The sequence below is a fragment of the Chiroxiphia lanceolata genome, chromosome 26 (assembly GCF_009829145.1).
Source record: "Chiroxiphia lanceolata isolate bChiLan1 chromosome 26, bChiLan1.pri, whole genome shotgun sequence".
Taxonomy (NCBI): domain Eukaryota; kingdom Metazoa; phylum Chordata; class Aves; order Passeriformes; family Pipridae; genus Chiroxiphia; species Chiroxiphia lanceolata.
In genome coordinates this window covers 1,707,862-1,721,460 of record NC_045662.1, presented here as the reverse complement: position 1 = coordinate 1,721,460, position 13,599 = coordinate 1,707,862, and the positions used below count along the sequence as shown (strand labels likewise).

The 13,599-nt window shown below is 56.3% G+C and overlaps 1 protein-coding gene across 1 annotated transcript; it reads right to left on the bottom strand.

The window, feature by feature from the left end:
* Window positions 1–1,717: 1,717 nt before the first annotated feature.
* Window positions 1,718–13,297, bottom strand: LOC116798532 (leucine-rich repeat-containing protein 37A3-like). Its single transcript, XM_032711028.1, has 15 exons — window positions 12,920–13,297; window positions 11,584–11,659; window positions 9,264–9,483; window positions 8,939–9,010; window positions 8,466–8,537; window positions 8,214–8,285; window positions 7,932–8,012; window positions 7,593–7,664; window positions 6,899–6,973; window positions 6,360–6,481; window positions 3,757–5,234; window positions 3,562–3,651; window positions 3,158–3,222; window positions 2,098–2,396; window positions 1,718–1,976 (listed from the first exon to the last, which is right to left on the bottom strand). Exons 1-14 carry the CDS (start codon window positions 13,295–13,297, stop codon window positions 2,120–2,122), a joined length of 3,150 nt encoding a protein of 1,049 aa, XP_032566919.1. The 3' UTR covers window positions 1,718–1,976; window positions 2,098–2,119.
* Between the last annotated feature and the right edge of the window lie 302 nt (window positions 13,298–13,599).

The window sequence follows — 13,599 nt, the reverse complement described above, 5'->3', positions numbered from 1 at the left end:
CTTATCTCAGGAACCTTTCCCTGTATTTTCTCTGCCCTGTCCAGTTGTGCAGGGTGCTGACAGAGGGACTTTGGAGGGCACCCGCCATCGAGCCGGGGTTAACCCACCACACGACTGCTCTGGGAGACCGAGGGGAGCTTTTGAAACCCGGGGAAAGCTCGACATTCCCGGCAGGAGACGCTGAGGGAGCCGCAGCCCCGCAGGGCGGGAAGCGTTGGGACCATGAGAGGCGGCAGCTCCACCTCAGCGCGGCGGCACCGTGAGGGAGCCCCGTCCCAAAGAAGCCGAGGGGAGCTTTGGGAACGCCGGCAAAGCCCCAAAGCCCCACAGCAGCGGCAGCAGAGGCGCCGCGGCCTCGGCAGGGAAGCGCCGCAGCTGCGCCTCAGAGGCAGCTCCGCCTCAGCGCGGCGGCCCCGGGAGCCGCCCCCCCCACGCCCTCAGCACAAAAGCGCGGGCCAAGGGGTCGGGCCGGGCCGGCTCGGGCAGCGCTTGGGCACGGCGGGCTCCAGGCACAGGCTCACAGCACCACGGAGGGTGGAAAAGGCCTCCGACACCATCCAGGCCAACCTGGGACCGGCCAACACCTTGTCAGCTACACCGGAGCCCTGAGTGCCACTGCCAGGCCTTTCTTGAACACCCCGGCAATGGGGACTCCACCACTCCCTGGGCAGCCCATGCCAAGGACTGACCACCCTCGCCATGCACAAATTCCTCCTGAGCTCTCTGTTTTCTCTCTCACACACCCTGACAATTATTGGAAGCCTATTCAGAGCCACATTAAACAAAGCTGTGTCACAAGGTTGTGCCTTAACCCTCTCTGAGATGATGGCCATGCTCGATGACACCGGCCCCTCAGGCAGGGTCAGTGTCCAGCTGGTGTCAGAAATCCTCTCACCTTGGAAGCCCTTTTTGCTCTCCAGCAGCTCAGGGGTCACAAAATCCTCCAGAACTACAGGGAGGGACGAGGCTGCCTGGAGGAGTGAGACAGGAGCCTCTGAGTGGTGGGAAATACCCTCGCCCATAAACTTCCCAGTTGTCACTCCTGAACATTTCCCTCCTCTCCCGGGGGTTCCCTGGTACACCAAGAGCTCCCTCTCTGTTTCCACCGCTCAGTTCAGCTCCCAAGGGTGTGCAGTGGCATCAGGAGTGAAAAGTCTCCAATCGTCAGCCTGGGAGCCAGGCGGGTCTGAGGGAGCAGGGCAAAGGGATGCCAGGAATGGACACAAGTCCCTACTTGGGGCAGCAGCAATTCCCCTTCCAGCCGGTCTCACCTTCCCAGGAGGTGGTTTTGCACCTTGAGGGCTGGGACAGTGATGCTGTGGATGAAGCTCTGTCCAGGCCTGAGGAGTTCCCCAGGGTGAGTCCATCCACCCATGCTGGTTGAGAGGGTCCCCTGGGACACTGCCCTGAGGGGCAAAGAAGTCCAGGAAGAGTGGACATTCTCCAAGAAGGAAACCTTAGGGCACAGGCAGGAACAGGCTGTGCCCATGTGCCAGAGGACAAGCTCGCAGGGAAGCACAGCAGCTGAGGAGGGAGCTTTGGCTGGGACTGAGGGAAAAGACAGAATTTACAGCTTTGGAAGAAGGGGCAGCAATGCAGGAGAACGGCGAGGATGTCACCAAGTTATGCAGGGAGAAAGTTAGAAAGGCAAGAGCCCAGCTCAAACTTAATCTGGTCACTGCTGTAAGAGACAACAGAAAGAGCATTTACAAAGACATCAACAAACAGAGGAGGAAAAAGGAGAATCTCCATTTTTTATTGGATGCAGGGGGTAACATTGCCACAGAGGATAAAGAAAAGACTGAGGGCTTGATGCCTTCTTTGGGGTGCCCACAGCCTCCTCTGTAGGGAGGGAAAAGTGCGCCGGCTCTGGGGGTGCACTGGAGTGACTGGGCACAGGCACCTTGTCCTGGGGTGCTGGCACTGCCCCACTGTGGCTTTGGGGTGCTTTTCCCTGGGGTGCTTTTGGCTTCCCTCTGCAGTAAGAGCAAGGAAATAACAGTCAAGGAAATAGCATCCAAGGAAAGCCTCGGCGGTTCCTCTACTGGAACAGGAGTTAGAGAACAAGCACTGCCATTGCTCTTCCTTCCTCCTCACCTCCTTGAAAGTCTTCTCTCCCTCACGTGCCTTCTTTATGTTGTATCGCTTTCCGGAATGCTTTTTCCTTGGCATCAAGGACATCCATGATGTATTGAACAAAGAGCAACTCAGCTTCGCTGAGCTTGGGCGTTCTCTGGAAAGTGCCATGGAGGGGAATGACTGGGAGAGGTGAGGATGAGCAGGCAGTGTGGGCAGAGGGGCAGCACTGGAATGTGCTCCCTGCCCTTCCCTGCTCTACAGCCTCTCCCTCGCTGTACTCCTTCTTCCTCCCTCTACATTGAAGTTTCTCAAAAAACCTGAAGAAATCAAAAGGGGAAAATAAGGATCAAAAGTGAAGACAGCTGTTGATGGTGGTTGAGGGCAGAAAGGCTGAGTGTGCCCTGCCCTGTCAGGGAAGCAGCCACTGGAGGAGTCGGGAAGTGACATTTCCAGCAGGGCAAACCATTGGAGTTTGCAAGGGAGATGGGGAAAAAAAGGCTTTTGGGCATCATCTCCACAGAATTCCTGCTCCCAGTCCATGAACAGGGAGGTTTAGCCAGGGAGGGCAGCAGCAGTGCCAGCACCTCTCCCTGCTTCTGGCAGGTGTTTCAGCAGAGCCTGAGGAATTTGGGGAGCCCCAGAAGGGACAGTGCTGGCTGGTGTGGCTGGGAATGAGCCCTGACTGGGAAAGGCATCTGGAAAGGATGGGAACGAGTTCTTTAAAAGCCTCTCTGGGGAGCAGGGCAGGGAGAAATAGGGCAGAGCCGTCCCCAGAGGAGAGTCTTGCTGGGAACTGGAGCAGAGAGGGATTTCCTTGTGGTGGCAGCAATGTGGGACCCCCCCAAGCCCGACCCCCAGGCCAGCAGCGGTGCAGAGAAGGGCTGGTTGGGATGTGCTCTGACATCTGTGCCCATCGCTCCCACTCTGGGCTCCTTTGCTGGGTCTCTCCCAAAAGCAACGTGTTTTAAACACAGGCAGGGGAGTCTTTGGCAGCGGCTCCTGCAAGGCTGGGGGTGAGTTGCTCTTCAGAGTAAAGACTGTTGGTGGCACAGCAGTGGCACGAGCAGGGAGTAATTACCTTCTCAGCAATGATTTCCTACTGTGTTGGGGTTGGAAACAATCTGCACAAGATCCGAAGCACAACTGGGGAAGGACAAAAGGAGACATGTAACATCAGAGTTTTCTTGCCATACTTTGCAAAACAAGAGAGGGCAAAAGCTCTCCTAACCCCATTGCTGCATGGCTGAAGGCAGGAGAGCAAAGCAAAGCTTTGCTGGGGAGAGTGAGGAAGGATGCCAAGACAAGCTTCCCCCAAGCAGGCTGAACCCTGCTGAGCTGGGGGTGTGGATGCTGCCACAAGCTCCAGGGTTGGCCAAACATCTCCTGTGCTACCCGGCACGTGCACGGGGCTCCTCAGCTGGGCTCTGCAGGCAGCTACAGGGCTTGACTGACAGCTGTCTGTCAAAGGAGTTATCAGCTTACATGGAGGACACACTTGAGCATCACAAAAACAGTGGTGACGGCAGACAGGAGTACCACTAAGGATATTTCTTTGTCCCTGGGCTGTCGTTTCTAGAGTGAGAAAAGGAAACAAGATCAGCAGAGGAGAGAAGGTTGCTCCTTCCATTCCCCATTGCCCTGAAGGCCACATCCAGCAGTGCCCAGCAGCTCTCCTACCTCCCCTGTGTGTTCCTTGCCCTCCTCCAAGGTTGTGCGTCTGGAGATGTTCTCTTGCAGAAGACACAATCTTGTGAAAGCAGAGGCTCCCTCGCTCTCTTGTCTCTTGCTGAGGAGACTTAGAAGCAGCCCAGCCTTGGAGACCATCTTGGCACAGGCCAGCTGCAGCCCAGGCAGGCTGCAGTCCGTCCTCAGGGCTCGCTCCATGTGGGCCATGAACATCCGCAGGCCTTCGTCCGGCACCAGCAAGCGCAGGGAACGATCGACCGTGGTTTCAAAGTCCTCTTCTGGAACGGGCAAAACGTCTGGGCCCTCAGGGCTACCTGGCTTGTTGAGGAGCCTGGACCCTTCCTCTTGTTGCTTCCAGGCTGTCTCCATGGTGTCAAGGATGAGGGGGAAGTGCCCACCTGGAGAGGAAGGCTCTCCTTCAGCCCTGTCCTCTACCCTGCTGATTGCAGCGGGGCCGTTGTTAACCAGCGGGTCAGACAGAAAATCCAGGTTCCTGTTTAGACCCTGCTGGGCTTTGCTTTCTCTGCCTCTGGGCTCTCCCTGGGCTTTGGCAGGGCCCAACGCCTGGTAGAAAAGCAGATTTTGGCCAACCCAATACTGGCTGTCGGTCTTCTTGTGCTCTCTCTTTTTCCAAATGTGGTTCTGCCTTGGAGACAGAGCTACATCCACACCTTTGTGGTGTCCAAAGACAGAGTCTTCATCGGTGGGGTTTAACCCACCAGCTCCATCCCAGGGGTTTAATGCCTGCCAGTTCAAATGGGAGTCCCGCTGCTTTTGCTGGCTGGCCTTCTTATTGTGCTGTTTCTGAGTCCAACCATAGTTCTGCTTTGAAGATGGTGCTTCCTCCTCCTCTTCTCTATCCTCCACTTCCTCCATCCCAATGATGTTCTCAGTCTGTTCCACAGCATCGTAGTAGTCCTGAATATTGACAGACCTGGAGAAACGACGGCCCTTTGCTGTGGAGTGCGAAGGGGAGTGTTTTGAAGGCAGTGTGGATACTTTGTGGTGTCCAGAGTCGTCCTCAGTGGGGTTTAACCCACCAGCTCCATCCCAGGGGTTTAATGCCTGCCAGTTCAAGTGGGAGCCCTTCTGCTTTTGTTCCCAGACTATGATTGACTTTTCCTCCGCATCCTTCTCCCTGACAGGCTGGGGCTGGCGTGAGACGATGCTTTTCACAGTCATGATGTTTTTAGCCTTGTGCAGATTATTCTTGACATCATCATCAGCTGTTTTGCCTTCCTGCCTGGAGAGGTGCTCAGGGGGATATGAATTTGCTCTGGAATCCTTGAGGCTGCTGACATCCCCCTCAGTGCTGCTCAGGGTCAGGGCAACCCCAAGAGTTACAGTTCCATGGTCTCCCAGCGAAGGCTCCTTGGCCCTGAGGTTCAATACTGGGCTGCTCTTTGCTTTTCTGGAGGGCTCCACTTCCATTACTTCTCCCTGTGTCTGTGCCACAGGACCTGTGTGAGCTGGAGAACACCAAGACAGCAGATCAGCAACTCGGCACAAACACAGGGGCAGAGGTTTACCCCAGCAGCAGGAGCTCCTCTCTGAGACAAGGGAGTGGGTGAGGGGAGTGGTGGATGTGTTGGGGAGGGGAGAAGACTCCTTAAATCACTCTGATTGTCCCCTCAGGGCAGAACAGGAGAGGTTTCTTTTCTGGTGTCTCCCAGGGCTCTCTTTGGATGGGAGGGAAACATCCCAGGGAAATGGGTTTGCTGTTGGAGACTCTCCCACAGCTCGATGTGAGCCAGTGCTGGTTTCTAAATTCCCCAGAAAGCTTTGAAACTCTGAGTGAGCCTGGCAAGGAGAATCAAGCCTGACACGGGATTGTGGAATTCACCTGGAGCAGGAGCTGCAGGCTGTGCCTGGGCTGGGGCAATGGCTGGGTGGGGTGGTTGGTCACCCCGAGACTCTGCAGGAACCAGTGAAGAGAGAGAGAGCCCAGACTGAAGATCAGCCCAGAGGCTGCTGAGGCACTAACAGTGTTTGGTGTTCATCTAATGCCCTGCAAAGCACATGGGGGCTCCTGCCCTCTCTCCTGCACATGAGCAGGGAGGTGACACAGAGCCTGCAGAGCCTGTTGAGGGGCATCCACGCTCCTTCTGGGTCTTGGGCTTCCCAGGGTGGGTTTGAGGCAGGTTGGGGCCCACGTCACCGTGCCAGAGCAGCACAAACACTGCTGCACCCTTTGGCCACATGTGTGCTGGGTCAGGGACCCCTCTGGCCCCTGAGCTGTGACTGGCCTAGCAATGGTGGCACTGGAAAGGCTCAGGAGGTTCTCAGGGGAAATTGGGGGTTAGAAGCAGTGCCTGGGAAGGGCACAGGACAGGCCTGCTTTCCTTGGCCACATGCACAGGGTGGTTTGGAAGCTCCTGTGTTTGTTTAGCCCAGAGAGCTCTTTCTTATCCAGACAGTATTTGACACACCAGATATGTGTAATGACAAGGAACTTTCCAACCCGTGCTTGTTCCAAGTCTTCTGTAAGGGGAGATCAGGAATTGCCCCAAAACGGGGCCGTGCTGCAGCATCTCCTCAGGCTGGAGGCAACTGGGCACATTTGAGGGCTCCCCCAACCTCAGCAGGACACCCACCAGCACACTGGGCACTGCTGCTGCTGCACAGGTTCTGGCAGAGGAACTGGATGGTCCTGCACGGGGTCTCGGTGCTGGCATGCTCCTGGCAGAGGCAGCAGGCCACATCACTGGGCAGTTTGCTAAAGACAAGAGGTTATTGATTGGAGGAAAACCCAGTGTCCCAATCCATGTCTCTGAGGCCATGGGGGACAACCCACAGATAAGGCCTCGGGGATGTGCTTCCATGTCTGCCACAGCTCTGGAAAACTTCCCTCACGTGAATCCCAAAACACCAAAAACGTGATTTTTCCTTTGAAAGTGGAACTGGTCCCAAAAAAACACTTGAGAGAGAGAAACAGACCCGCCGTGATCTAAACCCCCCTTTGAAATTCTGCCTTGGAGCTGCTGAGTTTGGGAGGTTCCTGGAAGTCAACAGGAACCCTAAAGCTTCCTGGGGTTGTTGTGATTTAGTGGCAGAGGGATTTGTTTCCCAGGCAGCCCCTCTGTCTCAGCACTGAGGCTCTGCTGGTGGCTGGCCCTCAGTCCCACCTACTCACAGGGTTTCCAAGTGCACTGTTGTCTGCAGGAGCAGCAGCAACGTCTGCGGAGTCACTTGAGTTGCACTCAGGTCCCTGTGAGCATTTCAAAGACCACATTCAATTTTCAGGTGACATTCCCACAGCTCTGCTCTGAGAGCAAGCCCAGGCCCCTGAGGAGTGTGGGGGTGCTGGCAGAGGGATCCACTTCTGCCTAATCAAAGACAAGCCATTCAAGACCCCACTGGCCTTCTGCTTTGCCCTGCTCCAAACCATGGCCTTGCAATCAGGAGGGGACCCTGCAGCTCTCGGGGCAGACAGATGCCAACAGAAAGGATTCTCCAGCTCCAAACCCTCCTGCTCTTCCCTGGGGGCAGCTCCAGTCCCTGAAGGAGGCAGGAGCCCCAGACTGCTGCCAACAGTGCTCAGGCAGGACTGGAGCATTCCCAGAGCCCTCTGGCCACTCCGTGGCCCCAGACCTGGATGGTCTCTTGTTTCTGAAAGTTTCTGTCCCAGCTGCTTGGGTGCTTTGCAGCTGGGGACACACCACAACTGATTGGACTTGTTCTGCCAGTGCCAGGGACATTTGTGCCTCCAGCACAAAGAGGCTGGGAGAAGAGGCAGGTTTGCTCCTGGATCTCTGCTTTCCTGAGGACAGGCCACTGGAGAGACACAAAGATCTCTGTTGATCTGCTCCAGAGGAGTCAATACTTACAAATAGTTGACTGAAGGCAGCTTGAAGAATGCTGTGTCAGCAATCACGGTCAGGGGGTTGTGGCTTAGGATCCTGAAAAAGCAACAGAGAGCTGTGAGGGGTGATGGGAAGGACGTGAGCTCTGTGGGTCAGGGCAGGTGGGGATGGCCTGGCTGGTTCAAGGAAGCCCTGGAGAAGAGAAGCAGGTCAAGGGAAAGGGGCTTTCTGGCTGCAGACTCCTGGTGCTCCCTGGCTGACATCCACAGTGGGATTCAGTACTTTACACAGGGCAGAGCAGCTCTGCCCCACTGTCCCTGCAGGGTCTGGCTCTGATGGGCCTTTGGACCTTGTCCCACTTACAGCTCCTCTAGAAACTGCATCCCGTGCCATGCCTGGAAAGTGCCGCTGTGGATCTGTGTGAGGCCATTCCCACTGAGGTTTCTGGGGAAAGAGAAGATGACAGAAATCAATCGGGTCTGTCCTACAGGATGCTGGGGTAAAGAAGGATCCCTTTGGAGGAAATGTGCTTTTACCAGGGGACATTAAGTGACTGTGCTGAAAACAGGAGCATTTTCTAACACAGAAAGGGTTCTAAACAGAAAGATTTCACTAAAGACACCACAAAGAAACTTCCTGACTCACAGAAGCCTCAAGAAAGGCAGTGGCTCAAAAGCACCTTCCTCAATCAACAGGATCCTATTGCCAGACAAGTCCCTGTTCCAATGAGAAGACAAAATGTTCATTCCATGGGCACTGTCCTTTTGACTTGCATTTGCAGCCTGGAACCCAGGAGGACAAAGGCCACTTGCCCAGGGCTGGGCTTGCCCAGAGCAGCAGGGCCCCAAGGGAGGGGGAGGCAGTAGCCCGGCATGGTGGGCAGGGGCCAGTGCTTACAGGTGCTTCAGCAGGAACAGCCCCTCCAGGGAATGGCTCTTCACTGCCTGCAGCTCATTGTCCCTGAGGACTCTGCAATGACACAAACGGACAATGGTACAGCAGCCGCTCCACAGGAGGCAATGGCATGTTCCTGGGAAAATACCCTGCGGCAGCTTTCCTGAAGCAGCTCTTGGGGCCCCTGCAGGGATGGTCCCCACTCATGGCCAGCAGGCCCTTGCTCCTGGCTGGCTGGAGCTGAGCGGAGCCTGATCCCTGGGCAAACAGCCACGGGGACGGTCCCGTGCCTGGCACACAGCTCACGGCGTTTCTTGGCATCCTGGGAAGGCCTGGGGAGTCACAGCCCTCCGTGCGGAGCAGCCCAACTTTGACTTCACTTGGGAAGGAGTTCTGTGGTGCTGCTGCTCCAAAACCAGACCAAAGGATGGAAAACACCCCAACTGCTGACATTTGAAATGCTGCCTGGCACTTACAGAGTCTCAGTCCAGGGGTATTCCTTCCATGCTTGTTTAGCCAAAGTAGCAATCGAGTTGCCAGTGAAATCTCTGCAAAGGAACAACAGACCCCTGAGGAAAAGCCCTTCCCCTGCCCATTTGGCTGTGGAGCTGGAAGTGGGATTTCCCTGGAGAAGGCACGGCTTGGCCAGCCTGGCTTCACCCTGACAGTGCAGCACAACCCCCCAAAGGCACCGTGTCTCCTGGCAGTGACTCTGCCGGCTGTCCCGGCTGGGCTTTCCAGCAAGAAGAAGGCGTCGAGCAGGGGAAGCTGGAGGGGGTGTGTGGGGCAGCCAGGACTCACAGGACGGTGAGGGCCCGTCGGGGGGTGGCCGGGGGCACGGTGGCCAGGCCGGCGTGGCGGCAGTCCAGCAGTCCACGCCTCTGGCAGCGGCAGGGGTGCGGGCAGAGCTCCTTGGACTCTCCTGGGCAGGGAGTCACTGCCAGCAGCAGGGCCAGCAGGAGCAGAGCACGCACGACACGTGTGAGGAAGTCCATGGCGAACCACGACTGGTTGGAGTCGCCTGGGATGCAGAAAGAAGGGCTTGCCTTGGTGGTGTTCATGTCACAGTGGGGATGGTGACGTCACAGTGGGGATGGTGATGTCACAGTGGGGATGCTGATGTCACAGTGGGGATGCTCTTGTCACAGTGGTGGTGCTGCATCAGAGCTCACAGCTGGACTGGAGTTCAGGCGACTCTGTCACCAAATGACTCTGCCATAGAGCCATAAAACCATGGAATCCTTGAATGGACTGGCTTGGAAGGAGCCTTAAGGCTCATCCAGTTCCCTCTGCCCCTTCCATGGGCAGAGGCACTTTTCACTAGAGCACTTTGCTCCAAGTCCTGTCCAGTCTGGCCTTGAACACTTCAGGGACAGGATGGGGGAGCCACAGCTTCTCTGGGCAATCTGTGCTGGTGTCTCAGCACTCTCACAGGGAAGAATTCTCCCCCAATACACAATCTAACCCTGTTCTCAGTCAGCGTGAAGCCATTCTCATTTGGATTGGGTTTGCGTGGCCAGGTTTTGGGAGTGGAGGGGAGGCTACAGGGGTGGCTTCTGTGAGAAGCTGCAGGAAGCTTCCCCCATGTCCAACTGATCCAATGCCAGCCAGCTCCAGGACGGACATGTCTCTGGCCAAGGCTGAGCCAATCTGAAATGGTGGTAATGCCTCTGAGATAACATCCTTAAGAAGGAAAAAAAAGTTATTGCACAGGTGTAATTGCAGCCAGAGTAAAGTGAGAATGTGTGAGGGGAACAGCTCTGCAGACACCAAGGTCAGAGGAGAAGCAGGGGCAGGAGGTGCTGCAGGCTCTGGAGCTGAGATTCCCCTGCAGCCCATAGTGAAGACCCTGCTGAGGCAGCTGTGCCCCTGCAGCCCAGGGAGGACCATGGGGGTGCAGAGATCCACCTGCAGCCTGTGGAGGAGCCCACGCTGCAGCAGGTGGATGCCTGAAGGAGGCTGTGAACCATGGGAAGCCTGTGCTGGAGCAGGGAAAGGACTCTGACTCCTGTCCCTGAGCAGTGGCCAAACAACGTGGGATGAACTGACCGTGTCCCCCATTCCCGTCTCTCTGCGCCGCTGGCGCGGAGGAGACAGATCCCGGGAGGGAGGGAGGGGTGGGGGAAGGTGTTTTTAAGATTTATTTTACTCCTCATTTTGGCGCTCTGATTCTGTTGGCGATAAATGGAATTACTATCCCCAAGCTGAGGCTGTTTTGCCCATGACGGCAATCGCTGAGTGATCTCTCCCTGTCCTTAACTCAGGAACCTTTCCCTGTATTTTCTCTGCCCTGTCCAGTTGCACAGGGTGCTGACAGAGGGACTTTGGAGGGCACCCGCCATCGAGCCGGGGTTAACCCACCACACGACTGCTCTGGGAGACCGAGGGGAGCTTTTGAAACCCGGGGAAAGCTCGACATTCCCGGCAGGAGACGCTGAGGGAGCCGCAGCCCCGCAGGGCGGGAAGCGTTGGGACCATGAGAGGCGGCAGCTCCACCTCAGCGCGGCGGCACCGTGAGGGAGCCCCGTCCCAAAGAAGCCGAGGGGAGCTTTGGGAACGCCGGCAAAGCCCCAAAGCCCCACAGCAGCGGCAGCAGAGGCGCCGCGGCCTCGGCAGGGAAGCGCCGCAGCTGCGCCTCAGAGGCAGCTCCGCCTCAGCGCGGCGGCCCCGGGAGCCGCCCCCCCCACGCCCTCAGCACAAAAGCGCGGGCCAAGGGGTCGGGCCGGGCCGGCTCGGGCAGCGCTTGGGCACGGCGGGCTCCAGGCACAGGCTCACAGCACCACGGAGGGTGGAAAAGGCCTCCGACACCATCCACGCCAACCTGGGACCTTGTCAGCTACACCGGAGCCCTGAGTGCCACCGCCAGGCCTTTCCTGAACACCCCGGCAATGGGGACTCCACCACTCCCTGGGCAGCCCATGCCAAGGACTGACCACCCTCGCCATGCAGAAATTTCCTCTCTCACACACCCTGACAGCTATTGGAAGGCTATTCAGAGCCACATTAAAGAAAGCTGTGTCACAAGGTTGTGCCTTAACCCTCTCTGAGATGATGGCCATGCTCGATGACACCGGCCCCTCAGGCAGGGTCAGTGTCCAGCTGGTGTCAGAAATCCTCTCACCTCGGAAGCCCTTTTTGCCCTGCAGCAGCTCAGGGGTCACAAAGTCCTCCAGGGCTGCAGGGAGGGATGAGGCTGCCTGGAGGAATGAGACAGGAGGCACTGAGCAGCAGAAAATGCCCTCACCCAAACACTTTCCAGGTGGCACTCTTGAACATTTCTCTCCTGTCCCAGGGTTGCCTAAAAGCAGCACATAAAAGAAACTTCTAAGACTGAATTTGTGAGTTGTAGAAATCAGGCAGTCTTTAATTGGCTCTGAGATGCATTGCTCATCATTTTGCCAAAATGCACCTGCTTAAAAAGGAACTGGGTGTTGCCTGGCTGGGGGCCTCAGTTCCCCTCCTCATTGTTTCCTTCAATCACTTGGCTCAGCTAAAGGGAGTTTCTATCTTGTACATACTCTCAGTTCTTATACATTTCTGAATTCCAATGTCACGCAGGGTTCCCAGGGCCACCAAGAGCTCCCACTCTGTTCCACTACTCTGTTCAGCTCCCTGGGCTTTCAGAGAGTCCAGCATCTCATCGAAAAGCTGTTTATGTCCAACCCAATCCTGGCTGCCTCTCTCCTTGTGCTCTTTGTTTGTGCTTGAGCTTCAGGACCAACCACAACCTTGTCAGCTAGAAGGGAGCACTGAGTGCCACGTCCAGGCCTTCTTTGACCACCTCCAGGGATGGGGACTTCCATTCCCTGGGCAGCCCATGCCAATGCCTGAACAGCCCTTCCATGCAGAAATTCCTCCTGATGTCTGTGTCACCTTCTTGAAAGGCTTCTCTCCATCACTTGACTTCTTCCTAATGTATCTTCTTCCAGAATGCTTTTTCCTTGGCAACAAGGACATCCCTGATGTATTGAAGGAACAGCAACTTCGCTTTGCTGAGCTTGGGCACACCCTGGAAAGTTCCTGGAGCTCTCCTAATCCCAGTGCTGCAGGGCTGAAGGCAGGAGAGCAAAGCAAAGCTTTGCTGGGGAGAGTGAGGAAGGATGCCAAGACAAGCTTCCCCCAAGCAGGCTGAACCCTGCTGAGCTGGGGGTGTGGATGCTGCCACAAGCTCCAGGGTTGGCCAAACATCTCCTGCACGGGGCTCCTCAACTGGGCTCTGCAGCTGCAGGGCTTGACTGACAGCTGTCTGTCAAAGGAGTTATCAGCTTACATGGAGGACACACTTCAGCATCACAAAAACAGTGGTGACGGCAGACAGGAGTATCAAAACCAACATTTCTGGGCTGTCATTTCTGGAGTGAGAAAAGGAGATAAGATCAGCAGAGGAGAGAAGGTTGCTCCTTCCATTCCCCATTGCCCTGAAGAACACATCCAGCAGTGCCCAGCAGCTCTCCTACCTCCCTTCTGTGTTCCTTGCCCTCCTCCAAGGTTGTGCGTCTGGAGATGTTCTTTTCCATAGGACACTGTCCCGTGAAAGCAGAGGCTCCTTTGTTCTCTTGTCTCTTGCTGAGGAGATTTATAAGCAGCCCAGTCTTGGAGACCATCTTGGCACAGGCCAGCTGCAGCCCGGGCAGGCTGCAGTCCGTCCTCAGGGCTCGCTCCATGTGGGCCATGAACATCCGCAGGCCTTCGTCCAGCACCAGCAAGCGCAGGGAACGATCGACCGTGGTTTCAAAGTCCTCTCCTGGAACGGGCAAAATGTCTGGGCCCTCAGGGCTACCTGGCTTGTTGAGGAGCCTGGATCCTTCCTCTTCTTGCTTCCAAGCTGTCTCCATGGTGTCAGACAGGAGGGGGAAGTGCCCACCTGGAGAGGAAGGCTCTCCTTCAGCCCTGTCCTCTACCCTGCTGATTGCAGTGGGGCTGTTGTTAACCAGCGGGTCAGACAGAAAATCCAGGTTCCTGTTTAGACCCTGCTGGGCTTTGCTTTCTCTGCCTGTGGGCTCTCCCTGGGCTTTGGCAGGGCCCAACGCCTGGTAGAAAAGCGGATTTTGTCCAACCCAGTATTGGTTGCCTCTCTTCTTGTGTTCTTTGTTTGTCCACATGTAGTTCTGCCTTAGAGATAGAGCTACCTCCACAT